Raw genomic sequence first — 17,086 nt, 5'->3', positions numbered from 1 at the left:
CCCTCCCACGTACTACTAATTACCTTCTCGTGAGTCTCCCCACCTCAACATCCTCCCCTCAGTCCCTCCCCACCTCAGGAGCCTCCCCACTTTAGGATCCTCCCATCAGTCCCTCCCCAACGGGATCCTCCCCGTACCACCATCACCCGGCAGCTACAGCAGCTGGCTGGACGCTGCTCTCCTGCGGCCGCCGTACACCCGCTCCTCTGTCTCCCCTGAACACATTAAGGTGCACACAGTGTGTACTGACCCAACACCAGTGGTGCCGGTCACTCCCCATGTGTCCCGTGCGACTGGATGTTCCCACTGGCTGGAGCAGGAGGAAGCCTGGTCCCTTGCTGGGGGAATACAGTGGCGTGGTGTGGTGCTATCACACGGCACGAGTGCTGCTTGGGTGGAGGCGACCGGAGCAGCATCCAGTGCCCGAGGTGGCAGGATCAATGATGCCTAAAGTGTATATGCCCATAAAATGCCTGGTGGAGGCGTGTGCACCACAAGCTAACAACAGTAGCAGGCAGCCCCACGCATGACCCCCATCTACTGCAGGACACAACCATTACGTACTCACAGTTGTTTACATAATTCAGTCACTCGACTTTCAATACTCGGGATATTGAGTAATGATACACACGACAAGAGAAGCAATTCCCATACCGACCGTAGGCTATAAATGCTAGATCCGTACCAGTATTCTCAAGAATAATTCTGAGGCCTATGGTGAAAGCTGTAACATAGCGTTACGCCAGGTCGGGTCATCAACATATGCACATCTGTTCCTTATTGTCTAAAAGATTCACAGACTTCGTCCATGGGATGAGCTGATGTTGGCGTGGGCTCGGGAATCTGGCAACAGTTGACGTGGGTCCGGGAATCTGGCAACAGTTGACGTGGGTCCGGGAATCTGGCAACAGTTGACGTGGGTCCGGGAATCTGGCAACAGTTGACGTGGGTCCGGGAATCTGGCAACAGTTGACGTGGGTCCGGGAATCTGGCAACAGTTGACGTGGGTCCGGGAATCTGGCAACAGTTGACGTGGGTCCGGGAATCTGGCAACAGTTGACGTGGGTCCGGGAATCTGGCAACAGTTGACGTGGGTCCGGGAATCTGGCAACAGTTGACGTGGGTTCGGGAATCTGGCAACAGTTGACGTGGGCTCGGGAGCCTGGCAACAGTTGACGTGGGTCCGGGAATCTGGCAACAGTTGACGTGGGTTCGGGAATCTGGCAACAGTTGACGTGGGCTCGGGAGCCTGGCAACAGTCGGGGGCCTCACTGTGAGCCACATAAGGGCCGTAATATCTGCTGGTAACTGGTCAAACGAACTGGTGATTCCGTGTTCACAGCCCACCTCCGCCAGGCCACGCTGCACTTATGAGGTCACAAGTGGGAGGAAGACGTGCTACGGTGGTGTGGCCCGGGGTCATACTGGACCTACAGGGAGTGCCAGGGTCATACTGGACCTACAGGGAGCGCCAGGGTCATACCGGACCTACAGGGAGTGCCAGGGTTAGACTGGAGGTAGCACATAAACACCACATTCCCCTCAATCCTATCATTAGTGGAGGGTCGATATGTCATAACCGAAGGTATTTTAATTAACAATGTGACTGGGGAGTGCAGGAGCTCCATCTCTGGAACTGTTATCAATAATTGGCCAATTTCCAGGCAGAGGAGTTGCTAAATGCAATTTCAAGAGTAATTTTCCTCAGGCTGCCTGCCTCAGGTCCACGTTCCTGTATTGGTGCACACATCAAATGTTGCGTTTGCCAGCCTACCTACACACCAGAACACATCTCAAAATAATGGAAAGCATTATAACATTCTATTAGCCAGATTGTCATTATGTATCGGTGAACATCGAGTCAAAAGTAAGGTGCTTTAGTCTCCATCAGATCTGCAAGTCCTTCTTTCTTGTATATTATAGCAACAGACACAACACGAACAAAAACATACCCAAGATCAAAGGTCACACCTCCAGTGAAAGTAAGAAACTGAGAGAAAAACAAATACACCCAGGGCCCTCAGCCTGGCCAGGACTACACCCAGGACCCTCAGCCTGGCCAGGACTACACCCAGGACCCTTAGCCAGGTCACGACTGCACCCAGGATCCTCAGCCTGGTCAGGACTACACCTAGGACCCTCAGCCTGGTCAGGACTACACCCGGGACCCCCAGCCAGGTCATGACTACACCCAGGACCCTCAGCCTGGCCAGGATTACACCCAGGACCCTTAGCCTGGTCAGGACTGCACCCAGGGCCCTCAGCCTGGTCAGGACTACACCCAGGACCCTCAGCCTGGCCAGGACTACACCCAGGACCCTCAGCCAGGCCAGGACTACACCTAGGACCCTCAGCCTGGCCAGGACTACACCCAGGACCCTCAGCCTGGCCAGGACTACACCCAGGACCCTCAGCCTGGCCAGGACTACACCCAGGACCCTCAGCCTGGCCAGGACTACACCCAGGACCCTCATACCTCATCATGATGAATAATACGGTTGACTCATTGGTTGAGTTTAAGAATCTTTTACTTCCCTACAGTTCTGGTTTCATTACTTGCGCTTGACCTTATTTTCAAGAATCCTCCAATGAATTCTTCTGAAATTCTCTGTCATCTTTCAAGAGACGTCCTGTTTTTTTCATCTTCAACCATGTTAAAGATTTATCGAAAATACGAAAAAAAAAAATTATTCATCTTAAAGTGTATTTTCCTAATTAGAAACAAAGATAATGCCAGAATTACTTCACCAGTTTTAAATAAATGGCTCCAATTATATATATATATATTCATATATCATACAAACCTCCAACAGCCAGATCGAACCCTGGATCCCTGTGCAACAGGCGGGATCGCTACCGCTAGGCTATGATAGCCCCTACATGAAAATGACTATACGAATACTGTGTACTCGAATTCCCTTCGTCTCACGTTGGTGAGCAACGGGGCCTACATGCCCATTTCCCATCACGCTCACACAGCCATCAGATAGCATATTACCGAACTTAACTGTACAACGCGGAGGTATATGAATACGAACAAAGTGCATATGAACGCGCACCTTTATAGAACATACAAGCCTCCAACAGCCAGGATCGTATTCATATACCTCCGCGTTGTAGTTATGTTCGGCAAAATGCTATCTGCTGGCTGTATGAGCCTGATGGGAAAAGACCGGTGTAGACCCCGTTGCTCACCAACGTGAGACGAAGGGTATTCGAGTACATAGCATTCGAATAGTCATTTTCCTATTATAAGGGTCGATCATAGCCTAGCGGTAGCGCTCCCGCCTGTTGCACAGGAGTCTCGTGTTCGATCCTGCCTGTTGGAGGTTTGTATGTCTAATGAAGGTGCGCGTAAATATGCACTTTGTTCATAGGTATATATATGTATTTGTAGGAAGGCTGTGAAACATCATTCTCCCCTGTACTACAGGACACGCAAACAACTTGCCTACGATTTTCTATGATCTCGAAAGTTCGCCAAGAAGATCCTTCTTTCACGTAACAAATGCAAAATAATTCGTAATACAGACAACTCTTCACATGACAACATACTTTCCAGATACTTAGAATCAAGGGAATGTATGGATGTATATCTTCTTTGAAGTCGTTCTTTTACATATCACTGATTTCTTTTGTTACATGCCGTAACGTAATTGCAGTTGACAGTTTCCTTCCCCTGCAAGTAGTTTGTAACCTAAAGTGAAATTCTCGAGCAAATCAAAATGATGATCTCTAGCTTTTATATGTTCATCAAACGAGCGTTTGTAGAACACTTCAACATAGAAGCTGAAATCTGAGTCCAAGATAAACTGATATCAAAGACTTTCATAATGATCATATTATGCATAAACTAATCACTACTTAATGTTAAGTATAAATCATATAAAAAAAATATCTATTTTGTAACTTTATCATAATTTGCTTGAGTTGTGAATCTGTAATACTGAATTAGCTATTGTCACTTGAAGTGCACCCATTTGGGTCCCTATGTACGATAATTATAATAATGATTTTTACGTATGAAATCATAACACACTTGAATGAATCTAGATATATAAAACAATTTTTCTATAACTTGAGGTGTTATGCAAGTTTTATGATACAGTTGTCTTTTTAAGGTTCACAATACAAATGCAGACGAAAACGACAACTAAATTTTTCGAACGAGTGTTAGATATATCACATTCATTGTTTGTAAACACAAACTCGACATTTAAATTGGATGTCTGTCACGTTAATTATAGAAATTAATAAGAAAAAGAAGAGGCAGTGCTGAATAACAGCTTTACCAAGATGAAAAAGAGCTTTTCGTGATATGCGAGATACAGGTCGAATGAATGAGCTGGGAATTCAGAATTTCAGGTAACTGTGTACTAACAAGAGCCCTTGTACTGGTAGTTATAATATTAACAAAAGTCCTTACCTTAAACTGGTAGTTATGATAATAACAAGAGGATTTATACCAGCAGTAGAAAGAAGCTTTACATTTATAGATATTAACTATAGTTACGTCTCAGAAATATTTCATTAGCAATGAAAATTATATGAACTGCATCCTTTTCTTTAAAAGAGCAAGTTTCACCTGCAATCAATTTGGAGAATGTTAGGTTAGGTTTCATGTTTTTTTTTTTCTGTCTTATTTTATAAATCAGATATTAACACACTGGAATGAAAAGGACGACAGTATCCATGCATGAAGCCTAAGCTCATGTGGCCCTGCCTATCATTCCTTAGTGTCCATATGAAACAGAGATCTAATAACTGTAATAAATGCATTGAAATGTTTTTCATTTATACTGAAATGCTCTTTCCAAGGTGTTACTAAATTTGGTTACCTTTACTAACTGCATTAACATTGTTTACGACTGAGGGAGTTCGATATAGTTAAATATTAGTTTTGAATATTTTCTTATACTTCAGACAAGGAGAGTGCACACTACTGGTATGTATTTTAAAGATATTATAATAAAGATTTGCTTTGGATAGAGCTTGTGAAAAAAAAGGTTTGGGGTTTCAGTAGAATACAGAAAAAATTTAAGAATTTGAGTCTCAGGCTACTGATTTGCTAACCTAAAACCTTCAAAATTTTAATGAAAGCAAAATATTATTTTCATTTACTTCCTACTATTACCTCTGAAGATCAATGAGGCAAATTCTTACATCAGGATAGTTAAGGTTGGTAGGCTTACTTTTTCCTATTTCTTTGCAGATCATCATATATAACCTAACATTTTCCATCCGAGAAATAGTTCTCGTTATTCAACCTCCAGTGGACTTTTCATACTGGGAGTTTAAGTAAAAGTCCATTTTCTGTAAACCTTTCACAAATATGAACATCTCTATATAAATCCAGCAGTTTTTCCTCTCTAATAAAAGTCACTGAACCCACAAATGAAATGGCAAAGAGAAATGGAAAATTACCCTTTCTTTTATCATAGCAAATGACCGATTTGTCTCATCGAACATAATCTGTGAAAAGCTTTAAAGCTAATATATGCAAAGATGTAGACACTTGTATAATGCTGTTTAGATCATAAATTATTTAGGCACATTGTTATCCTTCACATTTGACTGCCCTGTAAAACCAAGCTTTAGATGTTTCTTGGTTAGAATGTTGAACTCATTCCCTGAACTTAAATTAGGTTAACATGCAATACCTGAGTTCTCTTTTTTCAGATAGAAATCTTAAAAGAAAAGTAACTTCAAAATGGCAGTTAGTGCACCAAGTGTTTTTCTGTTGAATGTCACTGGCCAGATTGAAACAGGACGATTTATTGGAGGCGATAATTTGCATTTCAATTACTGCTTTACTTGTGGTCAAGATTGGGAAGTAATACTAGTAAGTATAGATTTTAGGACATCTGCATTTCATTGTCTACTTGTCATGTTGATTAGACACTAAGAAAACAGTAATTATAGGCTACACTGATAATGTTCTGTTGCTGAGCTGGTAGCCCATAGTTCTCAAGATTATAATTGCACTCTAGAGAGCCGTAATGGATTGATAACTTGTAAAAAATAAAAAAGATGTGTGGAAGGCAAGGACGTTATCTTGGAGAGCAAAAACGGTATGTTTGAAGGAACTGTGGTTCCAACAATGTTGTATGGTTGCGATGCATGGGCTATAGATAGGGTTGTGTGGAAGAGGGTGGATGTGTTGGAAATGAAATGTTTGAGGACAATATGTGGTATGAGGTGGTTTGATCAAGTAAGTAATGAAAGGGTAAGAGAGATGTGTGATAATAAAAAGAGTGTGGTTGAGAGAACAGAAGAGGGTGTATTGAAATGGTTTGGTCACATGGAGAGAATGAGTGAGGAAAGTTTGACAAAGAGGATATATGAGTCAGAGGTGGAGGGAACGAGGAGAAGTGGAAAACCAAATTGGAGGTGGACAGATGGAGTGAAAAAGATTTTGAGCAATCGGGGCCTGAACATACAGGAGGGTGAAAGGCATGCAAGGAATAGAGTGAATTGGAACGATGTGGTATACCAGGGTTGACGTGCTGTCAATGGATTGAACCAGGGCATGTGAAGCATCTGGGGTAAACCATGGAAAGTTTTGTGGGGCCTGGATGTGGAAAGGGAGCTTTGATTTCGGTCCATTACACATGACAGCTAGAGACTGAGCATGAACAAATGTGGCCTTTGTTGTCTTTTCTTAGCGCTACCTCGCACACAAGCGGGGGGAGGGGGTACCATTTCATGTGACGGGGTGGTGGATGAATGGATGAAGGCAGCGTATATGAATATGTACATGTGTATATACGTATATGTCTGTGTATGTATATGTATGTATACATTGAAATGTTTAGGCATATATATGTGCGTGTGTGGGCATTTATGTATATACATGTGTATGTAGGTGGGCTAGGCCATTTTTTCATTTGTTTCCTTGCGCTACCTCACTAACGCAGGAGACAGCGACAAAGTATAATAAATAAAAAATATATACTGTGCTGAGTATGATGTGGGTAAATGTGAATCGAGATAATGCCATGGTGGGAATTGCACATAGTGTATGGAGAAAGATGTCTAAAGGAGAAAAGATTGCTAAGATAAAATGTAAAGGTGCAGCAAAGACAGGCAATTCTTACTACCAAGTACTAAGGAAAAGGTGTTTGAGAGGTAGGCAGAGCAAAGAAAAATAATATTCATTGGAAATACTGTAATAAAGCAAGGCTGAAGGAAAGATCTTTAGAAGGGCAGACTTTTAAAGTCATTATCAGATATAGATGAAACTTTTATGTCAAGAATGAAGAGAGATAATCTATTTATTTGAGAAGTGAAATGGCTAACATGAGAGTGGAGGAAAGATTCCTATAAGAGGAGGTACTGTAATTTTGACAGTCTGAATGTGAATTATAGATGGATGGCAGTAGTCTGTCAAGGAGCATCAGTTCCATAATGCAGCAATTATGTTGAATCTTTAGAATAAGGAAAAAAGATATGGAGAAAAGATGTAGACTTTGTTAAGGGTATGAGAGGTAAAGAGATGAATGAACTGAAGCAGTATGTATGCACACAAGAAAAAAAAAATGGATATGTTTACAGTGATAAGAAAAGTTTAAATGGACCAGATTAGTAGAATGAGGTTGAGGTGAACGGTTCTTACATAACAGCAAAGTCATTCTGCTGGTGAGAAGGATGAATCTTTATAGGCAATAATCTCTGTTTTGTCAAGTTGCATAAGGACAGCTGTACAAGAACAGTTTCATAGTTATTTTGACAGACCGTATGGTATATCTGCTGTGGACTTTCAGACACCCTGAAGTTATAGCTTTAAGAACATACCAGCATTTTCTCTGGGTCTTTTTTAAAAATGGTCTTTATGTCATGATTCTTCTATTATTCAAAAGCAAATTGATAATGATAGAATTACCATAAGCTGTCATTTCCCATTTTAAAGGGTTTGGAAGAATGTGTTTCTCAAACTGCTTGTCGGAGTGATGATGAGAGACAAGTTTTTGTGTGGAACTTCCCAATAGACATCACCTTTAAGTCAACTAATCCTTTTGGATGTAAGTATGAGACATATTTTTTTCAACATGTAGAAATGTATTATTGCTTGCAGGTATTTCTATCTTGAAAAACAAAACTGTCAGCCAAAAGAATGAGCCCCTTCCCTCTCGGGCCTTTCCTGATTATGCTGTTGATGATGCTTATGAAAGCATAATATTCTTATATCATCAAAAAAAGAAAGGTTTTCAGCAATATCTCCATACTTCCCAATGTCTGCTAAAGTAGGGACTTGCCAGTTTTGCTGTACAGTATTTCTTAATCTTAGTCATCATTTCTTTCTTCATTTAACTGACGGTAGTACATCCCACTTTAGAACATTATTTAACTATTAATCAAAACTCTTCTTCTAGTTGTTTTTTTCTTTTTCTGTATTGCTCCCTTAAATTTAACTTTCTATAAATATGTCAACTTCCTTTACCATTATTAGTTTCAGCTGGTATGCACATCTAATTTTTGGTTTTCCTTTTCATATTATTATTTCAATGGTATAATTTTGTATTTGGTTATTTTGTACCACATATTTCTACCATTTTTTTTTCATTATCTCACTTCAGATGAGTCTTTTCCTCATTGTATTTTTGTCATTCTAAAGCCTCATCCCCTCACTTCTCTCCGTTTCCTTCATCCATTCGTTTTCCTGCTTCCACATTACGTTTACATCAGTCACCATATACTGTACTGTGCATCACATGATTGCTATTCAGATTTTTATTATATACCTTAACATGAAATAGAGTTCATGTCTCATACAGCTTTATTTTTTCTTGGCAGGGCCACAAATAGTAATCAGCATATATGGAACAGATTTCTTTGGAAATGTAGTGATAATGGGTTATACTGCATGCCATGTACCGATTACTCCTGGGACACACACTCGCAGGTATGGGTTGCATGAGTTTTTGAAGCATGTTAAGCTTGAAGTCAAGGAAGAAATGTCATATCTGGTGCATATTCATATATTTTGTGCCACTTTCTCAGACCACACTGTATTGGAATACTTCTTAAGTAAGGTACATGCACCTATTCCATATGGCAAGGGATTTTGCAAAGACATTCATGTATCTCTGTCTGTGAACACATCTGTATGTCTATCCTTTCATTCATTTATTCTTTCTGTCATTTATTTACCCATCAATTCATCCTTTTAGTAGTGTATCACACTTTTTCCAATATACAGGAAGATATTTTGACCAAATCCTGGGAATAGTTCTTCAAAAGGGAGGAGACAGCCAACCAAAGACAAGAGATATTTCTTCAAACTGTCTTTGCATTTCTGAGTTCAGGAAGGGTCTTGTGGCCATCACTGGTTAAAAGTTTTCATCACCTCTCCCCTTGAAATTTATTCATTGCATATTGAGTTTTCTCGTATGGGATTTATGATTAACACATCCGGCATTCTTCATCCTGTGGAGCCTTTATCATGAGAGAAGGTATGGCTTCACACTTTTTTCATTGCTTTTTCTCAGCATTTTCTTTTAACTGTTACAATGCTGATGGTCTGGTCCATATTTTCAGACTCTTCATTCCCCTTCACTCTATCCTGTGCATGCTTTTCACCCTACTGCATGTTCAGGCCCAGATCACTCAGAATCTTTTTCTTTTTACCTTCCATTCTTGTTCCCTCCACTTCCGATGCATATAACCTCTTTGTTAACCAATACTCATTCATTCTCTTCATTTGTCCAATCCATATCAGCACACCCTCTTCAGCTCTCTAAGCCATGCTCTTTTTATCATCACACCTCTCCCTTACCCTTTTTATTACTTAAGTGATCAAACCACCTCACACAACATACTGTTCTCAAACATTTCATTTGCAACACCTCCACCCTCATTGGCCCATACCTCACATCCAGATAACATTGTTGGAACTAGTATACCTTCAAAAATACCCATTTTTTCTCCCAGACAACAAGCTCTTTCTCCACACATGCTTCAGTGTTCCCAGAACCTTCACCCCCTCACTCACCCTATGATTCACTTCTACTTCCATGGTTTCATTCACCATAGCGTCCACTCCTAGGTATCTAAAACACATCACTCCCAATTTTTCTCCATTCAGTCTCACTGCCAAACTAACCTGGCCCTCAGCCCTACTAAACCTAATAAGTTTGATTTTATATGCATTCATTCTCAACTTATCCCTTTCACACACTCTTCTAAACTCAGTCACCAACTTCTGCAGTTTCTTCCTTGAATCTGCTGCCAGTGTTCTGTTATCATGAAGCAAAAATTTACTCATTTTTTCCCAAGCCCCCTAATCCTCTGTAGACTATACTCACCCCTCTCTCAAAGACTTGTACATTTGCCTCCCCAACCACCCCATCCAGAAGCAGTTGAAACTGCCATTGAGACATCACACACCCCTGCAACAGGCCAACCTTCACTTGGAACAACCATTCACTCTCCTCTCTTCCCACTCATATACATGCCTTAAACCCATAATAAAAACTTCTCACCTCTTCTAAAAGCTTTCCTTCCACAGCAAAAATCCTGAAGACCTTCCACAAGGCATCTCTGTCAACCCTATCATATGCTTTCTCCAAATCCATAAATGCCACATACAAATTCTTGTTTCTCTATTTCTCATACACATTATTTAAAGCAAACACCTGATACACACATCCTTTAAATAACATGCAGAATTTTTCAGCACACACAGATATGTAAGATGATTGTTTGTTGATTAGTGCTTTAAAGTTGTGGACAGTCACCTGAGATATGCAGGGAAGAGATTATTTAAGTTTCACTTTGTACCCACAGAACTAAGTAGGAAATGCATAGATGAAACCAAAAGTAAATTAAAAATGTGTTAAGGAACTATTGTAATGTATAATTCTACAAGAAGTTTGATAATTTTCTACCTACAGACCGAGCCCTATAAGCATCTAAGATTACTTTCACTACCCAAATAGGGGTGTTCCATGAGGGCTAAAGCTATTCAGCTACTATAAAAGCAGTGGGACTGGCTGATGCTCAATGATAGAGACCTAACAACCTTCCAGTCACATTTTCACTTCAAGACCTTAGTTCCTGGACTTTGAGTTTTTGGATTTGTACACTTTTCTCAAGTTTGTGTTTCTTTGCACAGACTGTAACTTTTGCCTTGTTTTAGATGTATATAAAGCATGATAGTGCACCTGTTTAGGTTAGCCAGATGATCATGTGTTCACTTTACTGTAACACATTCATTGCATTGGTGTAGTTGTCTGCTCTGCCTGTCTTTATTTTTTCAATATTAGTTTTGCATGAGGACTTTTTCATATTACTCTCAAGAATTTCAGGTAGCTAGATCCATGGAGCTTTTCTAGTATGATTATGGTTACTTGGTCAGCCTGCTTCTCTTTTTATCTACATATTTACTTTGTTCAATTTTTTTACCTAGTTTTTTAATAGCAAAAAGATTTTATTAGATAAGGTATCATTGTATGGACCTCAGCTTTAATGCTCCTTCATATGGTATGATACCAAATGTTATGCTTTCATTTTGATGTTATTAAATTGTGTTGTAAGAGGCTGAGATACTATGATAACCCGTTGAGAGGTTTTTCTTCAGAAGGACAATGTAAAATATGGCCTCCTCCACTCTCTCTTTGTTGCATCATTTGCTATTTTGTGATATGTGTGGTTGACAGCACATTGCCCTTTATATACCACTGTTCTCCATTTCTTTCTATACCTAGCACACCTCACACCCTCCAGCATATTCCAGCCCAGAGCACTCAAATCATCTTTCATCTCATCCTTCAACTTCCTCTTTGTTTCTCCTTTCTCCTTGTTCCCTCCTCTTCAGATATGTATACCCTCTTAGTCAGCATATCCCAACTCATTCTTTCCATATATCCAGACCATTTCAGCACACCTTCTTCAGCCTGACCATACACAACCTTTTTACTTCTACACCACTTTCACTGTATAATTGATTATTTGATCGGCCTTTTCTTGCCACGTGCTGTCCTCAAAAATTTCACTTTCAGTGAAATGGTAAGGAAATGAAATGAAATGTTTTTACATTGTAATTGAAAAAAGTTGACCATGCTCTTTATTTTCTCAGGCTCACCACTTTTGTCCCAGAATCAGCATCCACAGTACAGAAGTTAATGTCATGGCTCACTGGAAGGAGACCAGAGTTTCTTGATCCAAAGCTCATCGCTCAGGGTAAAGGGCGAGAAGGTAATTTCATTATTCAACAAGGTAGTCCTGATGATCTTCACATTCACCAATCATAAGATAATGTGCACTTTGGCATTATGTTACAAATGATAAAAATCTTTGGTGGGAGCAAAATGACAGTCAAAACTATGAAATTTCAGTGTTTCCCTTCAGTTATAATCACTATGAAATATTAGTATTTCCCTTCAGTGATGTTAATGTCTCTCATGACACTGGAATATTATAGTTTCAATGGTTCACTGACTTTAGAGGGAAACTAGTATTGCAATCCATATTAGGATTGCTGGTCTTACTTTGTCTCATCAAAAAGGACTACTGCCATCTTCTCCCTAAAACCACCACACATCTACTTAGCTGTGCTTACTTTCTTCACATACAAGTACCTTTGCCAGTTCCTGTCTTTCTAAACGCTACTGAGCACAATCATGATAGTGCCCAACAAATCTATGGCCCCTAGTCCCTAGCAACATGGATTGCCAAGAATCTCTGGGTTTCTCCCTGACTCTACTACCAATGAAAGGGAGGGTTCAGATAGAAGTGAGACCAGCCCCTACTGAGTTTTCCCTCTCAGTTAGATCTTCCTCTTTTTTTTATTCATTATATCAACATTCATGGTCACTAAAACCTTTCCTCTGTTGCACACCATAAGTATCTCTCCTAATATCTTACTATTTTACCTAATATCTTACTATTTTTTTTAGACACAGTTGTCTAATGATGTTTTCACTAGTCCTTTTTTCAGTTCAAACTTTAATCTCCCTCAAGATTCGGGTTCAAAGGTGGTGCCTTTGCTCATTCCAGCATCAATACACCTGTTGCACACTTCAAGGACCCTGAGCCCCCAAACCTTGTTGTGTGGATCAAGGTCTGTCTCCCAACTACCACACTTTTCCACTATTTCACCTACTGCTCTCCTAACTCTACAAATTTCATATCTTTAACTATTTAAGCTCCTTCCATGAGACTGTAGCATATTCTCACCCACAGGCCAAGATCCTCTACCTTGGCAATTACAAAGTTCACCATAGGGAATGGCCAAATTCCTCCCATACCACTGGTGGAGATTGAAGCCCTCATGTTCTCCATTCTCCATGATTTTAACAAATTATCTCCCACCCTACCCATATTCCTGACCACTGTGACCAGTCTCCCAATATTATGGAACTGTTTTTCACCTCTAGTCCATCCCACTGTAACTACACAATCTTGGCCCCAACTGGTTCATGTGATCACACTCTCATAAAAGTATCTATTTTAACGTCACCTACCCCTCCAACAGCCCCTTGTAAGCGTAAATACTGGCACCTCAACAAAGCTGACTGGAAGAACTTCTCTGACTTTCCTTTGGTAAATTACTTTCTTTCATGTGGTTATGTGGTTATTCTGGTGGGAATTTTTACATTGGTTCTAGTGGCCTTACCCCAAGATAATGACATAAAATCAATCAAAGCTTCAGCAGGAAGTGGTGCTGAAAATGCAAATGTACTCTGTCAACTTCAAAAATCATTTTATAATTTTTGTTGATGTTGACATTTTTTTTTTTTGAGCCTTGATGATACTCCAAATCCTGTTTGATGTTGGCATTGGGAAATTTCACTTACTCTCACACCTCCAGACAGTCATATGGGCATGACAGAGAAAACACCTATTCACATAAGGTTAAAATACTGTTTTACATCCTCAATTGAGTGTATCCTCTTAAGATAATACTATCTTTGACCATCACAGTATCCATGAGGAATGCTAATGTTTGTTCATATAGACCCAACAATCATACAGCAACTCACCCAGTCCTATAGCATTATTGGTGTAGTAGTGCTTGTGACACTTGGGTGTGCCACCATAAGAAGTGGATTGCCTAGAATGAGGGTGAAATTGTCCTCAAAGATAGGATCTTTCTTTTTTCATTTTTAAGGTTTTCTGTTTGCTTTCTTTATATCTGTGTGCTCCCAGATGCACATGTGGCTGTGTCCATAGGTGAGAAATGTAGATTTTGAAAGATGAAATACAATAACATGAGTCATAGAGGCCCTTCCAAAGCTCATAAGTTCCACTGGATAAGGAACAGTTGGCACTAATGAAAACAGTCTTGGAAAAAAGTAAATCCCATAATAAGCAAGAGTTTAGGGCATGTAGCACAACATATATGTAAACAAGACATGGTGAAAGAATCAAACCAAGAAATTGTAAACAATCACTGCATTAAAGAGTTACACTTAGGAAATATATAAAAGAGAGGATTGGATCTGGTTTTATTGTTATCACAATTTAGTAAATTTTTTCGCTGTTGAGGATGATAAATATCCTTTGAGGGACCATGCTTATTGCAGATTAGTATGAAGTTTCAGAGTAATTGTAAAGTATGACAGAGCATTTTTGTCTCCCATAAGAAGTTAATGTTCACCCAGTAAAAAAAAAAAATATTCGACACCCTTAAGGCGTGATACAATGACACACCTCACGAGAATTTTTGGAAAAATTCCTGAGGACGGTGCACGGTTGGTATCCGGCCTGCTGATTTGCTAGTTACCCTGTTGACTGTGATTAGTATACCATTTTACAGTGGCTCTACGTCCAGATTGTGCTTCATAAACCCAATTATGCTTCACGACAAATTAACCACTACAGCAATGTTTGCAGTAACACTACAATAGGAACAACTCAGCAGTGGTCGTAGTAAACACCACAGTAGTATCTATATAGTCTGCTACCACTTGCTGTCAGTGTTAGATAGTTTGACCAGTCATGTGCCAGGCTGGTTCAGTTCTTGTTAGGAAAGGTTAACACATATCACCTGAAGTTATTTTATTTCTAATTTTACCAATAGTTATTGTAGGAACCGCCTGCTGCTATAAAACAGGATGCATACACAGTCTACAGTGTGCTTGGTTGGACACGCTGACCCGATTAGCAATTTCCCCATTGCAGAAGCGCACGTTGTGATCAGTATGCGTGTCTTCTCCCAGGTTTTCATCTAGTCTAGCATAACTATGAATCGCATTAACATTACGATTCCCAACTCGCTCCGAAGCTCATCTCAATGCAGGCTGAACCAGTTTCGTGTGCAATACATTCCACATATTGTATTCAGATAACGAACCTCCCGTGATAAAAGTTATGTTTACACTAAAATTGTTTGTCTCAAGAATTTCACTACCTATTACACATCCACCCACTCCATGGACCTGCTAATCTTATCATGTTTGGTAACCTAGTTAAATATAACACCTCGTTTCGTTCCTCATGTCATGCCAGTGCTGTTTAATGATATATCGCTATTACCAGACACAAACATTCTGTGTTCTTTGTGCATATGGTCTTACATTATTGGACGTTTATCGTTTCCATCATCTACACTTTGTAGTGATGTGTTAATGTTGCATCTCATAATTTAAATCCCTAAATAGCACTCAGATTTGTTTGTTGCCATGCACACACAAATACAGATAGTGGGTTTGATTACATTACAAAAGGTAACGTTATAACGTTTAGAAGCTTTCTTTCTAACACTTTCTATACCCGTTTATCAGTCGTTAAATACGACAAGCGGCTGCTGAAAACAACACACGCACACACACACACACAAGGGATACAAACACCAGTGATCGTTGTGAGGCATATCAAAGCCAAGGGTGGCTTTTTGTGTGTGTGTGTGCACAAATGTCTATAACTTTAAAGAATAAATGAACTTCTACCAGCTTGTATAACACTTAACTGAAGAGGAAAGCATCTAGTTACCTGCACCTCATTATGCCCAATGGTATAAATACAGAGGCAGGTTAAAGAACAGGGAATATAAATGAGCTGTGGTCATTCGCAAGTAAGTTACTCAGTCCAAGAGTTATGTCAGTTCTTAATAGCATGTGGTTGATGCATGTTGAACAAGTCATGATAACACCAAAATTCTCCCTTTTCCATTGTGACATTTTAACTAAAATGCATTTTTACTTATTAAACAAGTATATTTTTTCAAAGATATGTACTCTCTACTTACAGTGACACGGGTAAGATCCCAAGGAGAAATCACAGCGACATTTAACGTGATGATGAAAGACTTCGCTAAACTTGGGTACGATTGTGGTGTGTCTGCCAAGATTCCGTACCTTGGTGCTCCAGTCCATCCCCCAAAAAGTATAACTGTGCCAAGAGAAGGACAGAGTGATGCATAATTCCCATTAAATCATATAAGTGCCATTCTTAAATTGTCATGTATGTGCCTTTGAATATTTTGTTCACTTTATATTTTAGTGTTTTATATAAGTATTGCCTTTGAAGGTTAAAGTACAAGTCTTACCAAAAAAAATTATGCATTCATTTTATAGTGTGCAGTGTGTTTAATAAAAGTTTTTATTTAAAAATACATGCACATCGATTTGCTCTCCTCCACAAATAACCAATTGCACTCACGCAGACGACTCAACACTGCATTCCTCTATATCATTCAATTTTAGTCCTCTCACTCGATCTGGATGTCATTTCGACACAAATTCCTCAGTAAACTCAGACTTGGAAAGGATATTTCAGAGACAGAAAAAGTGGGTTAAGTTTACTGACTTCGAGACCCAGTTTCTACACAACTCTCTAAACTCCTCACATCTCTTTTAAGTTCCATAATTCCATCTGATGACTCGATAAACATACTTGATATTACTGTAACATCCACCCTTCCTTGGAAACACCATATTAAGGAAATACCTAAATCATCCTCAAAGACACTGCGAATCCTGTTTAGATGTCAAAATTTCTTTTCTGAACAGTTGTTGTTTAAACCAACTCAAAGGACTGATTCATCCATATATGGAGTACTGCTCTCACATCTGGAGTGGTTCTGTCTTTGCATCCTTACTTGACAGAGTTGAGTCGAAAGTTGTCTAACTTGTAAATTCGCCCA

General features: G+C 39.7%; 1 protein-coding gene across 2 annotated transcripts; it reads left to right on the top strand.

Annotated features, from left to right (window-relative positions):
• Nucleotides 1-4,162: 4,162 nt before the first annotated feature.
• B9d1 (B9 domain-containing protein 1) lies at nt 4,163-16,557 on the top strand. 2 transcript variants are annotated; one of them, XM_071672626.1, is made up of 6 exons: nt 4,163-4,365; nt 5,684-5,842; nt 7,910-8,021; nt 8,794-8,902; nt 12,077-12,195; nt 16,192-16,557. In XM_071672626.1, exons 2-6 carry the CDS (start codon nt 5,711-5,713, stop codon nt 16,362-16,364), a joined length of 645 nt encoding a protein of 214 aa, XP_071528727.1. In that variant the 5' UTR covers nt 4,163-4,365; nt 5,684-5,710; the 3' UTR covers nt 16,365-16,557. The 2 variants fall into 2 exon arrangements, with proteins under 2 accessions (XP_071528727.1, XP_071528726.1); XM_071672625.1 differs by having other exon boundaries at nt 4,164-4,365; nt 5,680-5,842.
• The last annotated feature ends 529 nt before the right edge of the window (nt 16,558-17,086 follow it).

Source organism: Panulirus ornatus, chromosome 17 (genome assembly GCF_036320965.1).
Source record: "Panulirus ornatus isolate Po-2019 chromosome 17, ASM3632096v1, whole genome shotgun sequence".
Taxonomy (NCBI): domain Eukaryota; kingdom Metazoa; phylum Arthropoda; class Malacostraca; order Decapoda; family Palinuridae; genus Panulirus; species Panulirus ornatus.
The sequence above is the reverse complement of the archived record's forward strand: the minus strand, read 5'-3'. Positions and strand labels throughout refer to the sequence as shown.

What these genes read in the sequence shown, in the direction of transcription:
- B9d1 (XM_071672626.1), top strand. Translation starts at nt 5,711, where the DNA reads ATGGCAGTTAGTGCACCAAGTGTTTTTCTGTTGAATGTCACTGGCCAG. An exon ending in AAGATTGGGAAGTAATACTA is followed by an intron (nt 5,843 to 7,909) that starts GTAAGTATAGAT and finishes CCCATTTTAAAG; the next exon opens with GGTTTGGAAGAATGTGTTTC. An exon ending in CCTGGGACACACACTCGCAG is followed by an intron (nt 8,903 to 12,076) that starts GTATGGGTTGCA and finishes TTATTTTCTCAG; the next exon opens with GCTCACCACTTTTGTCCCAG.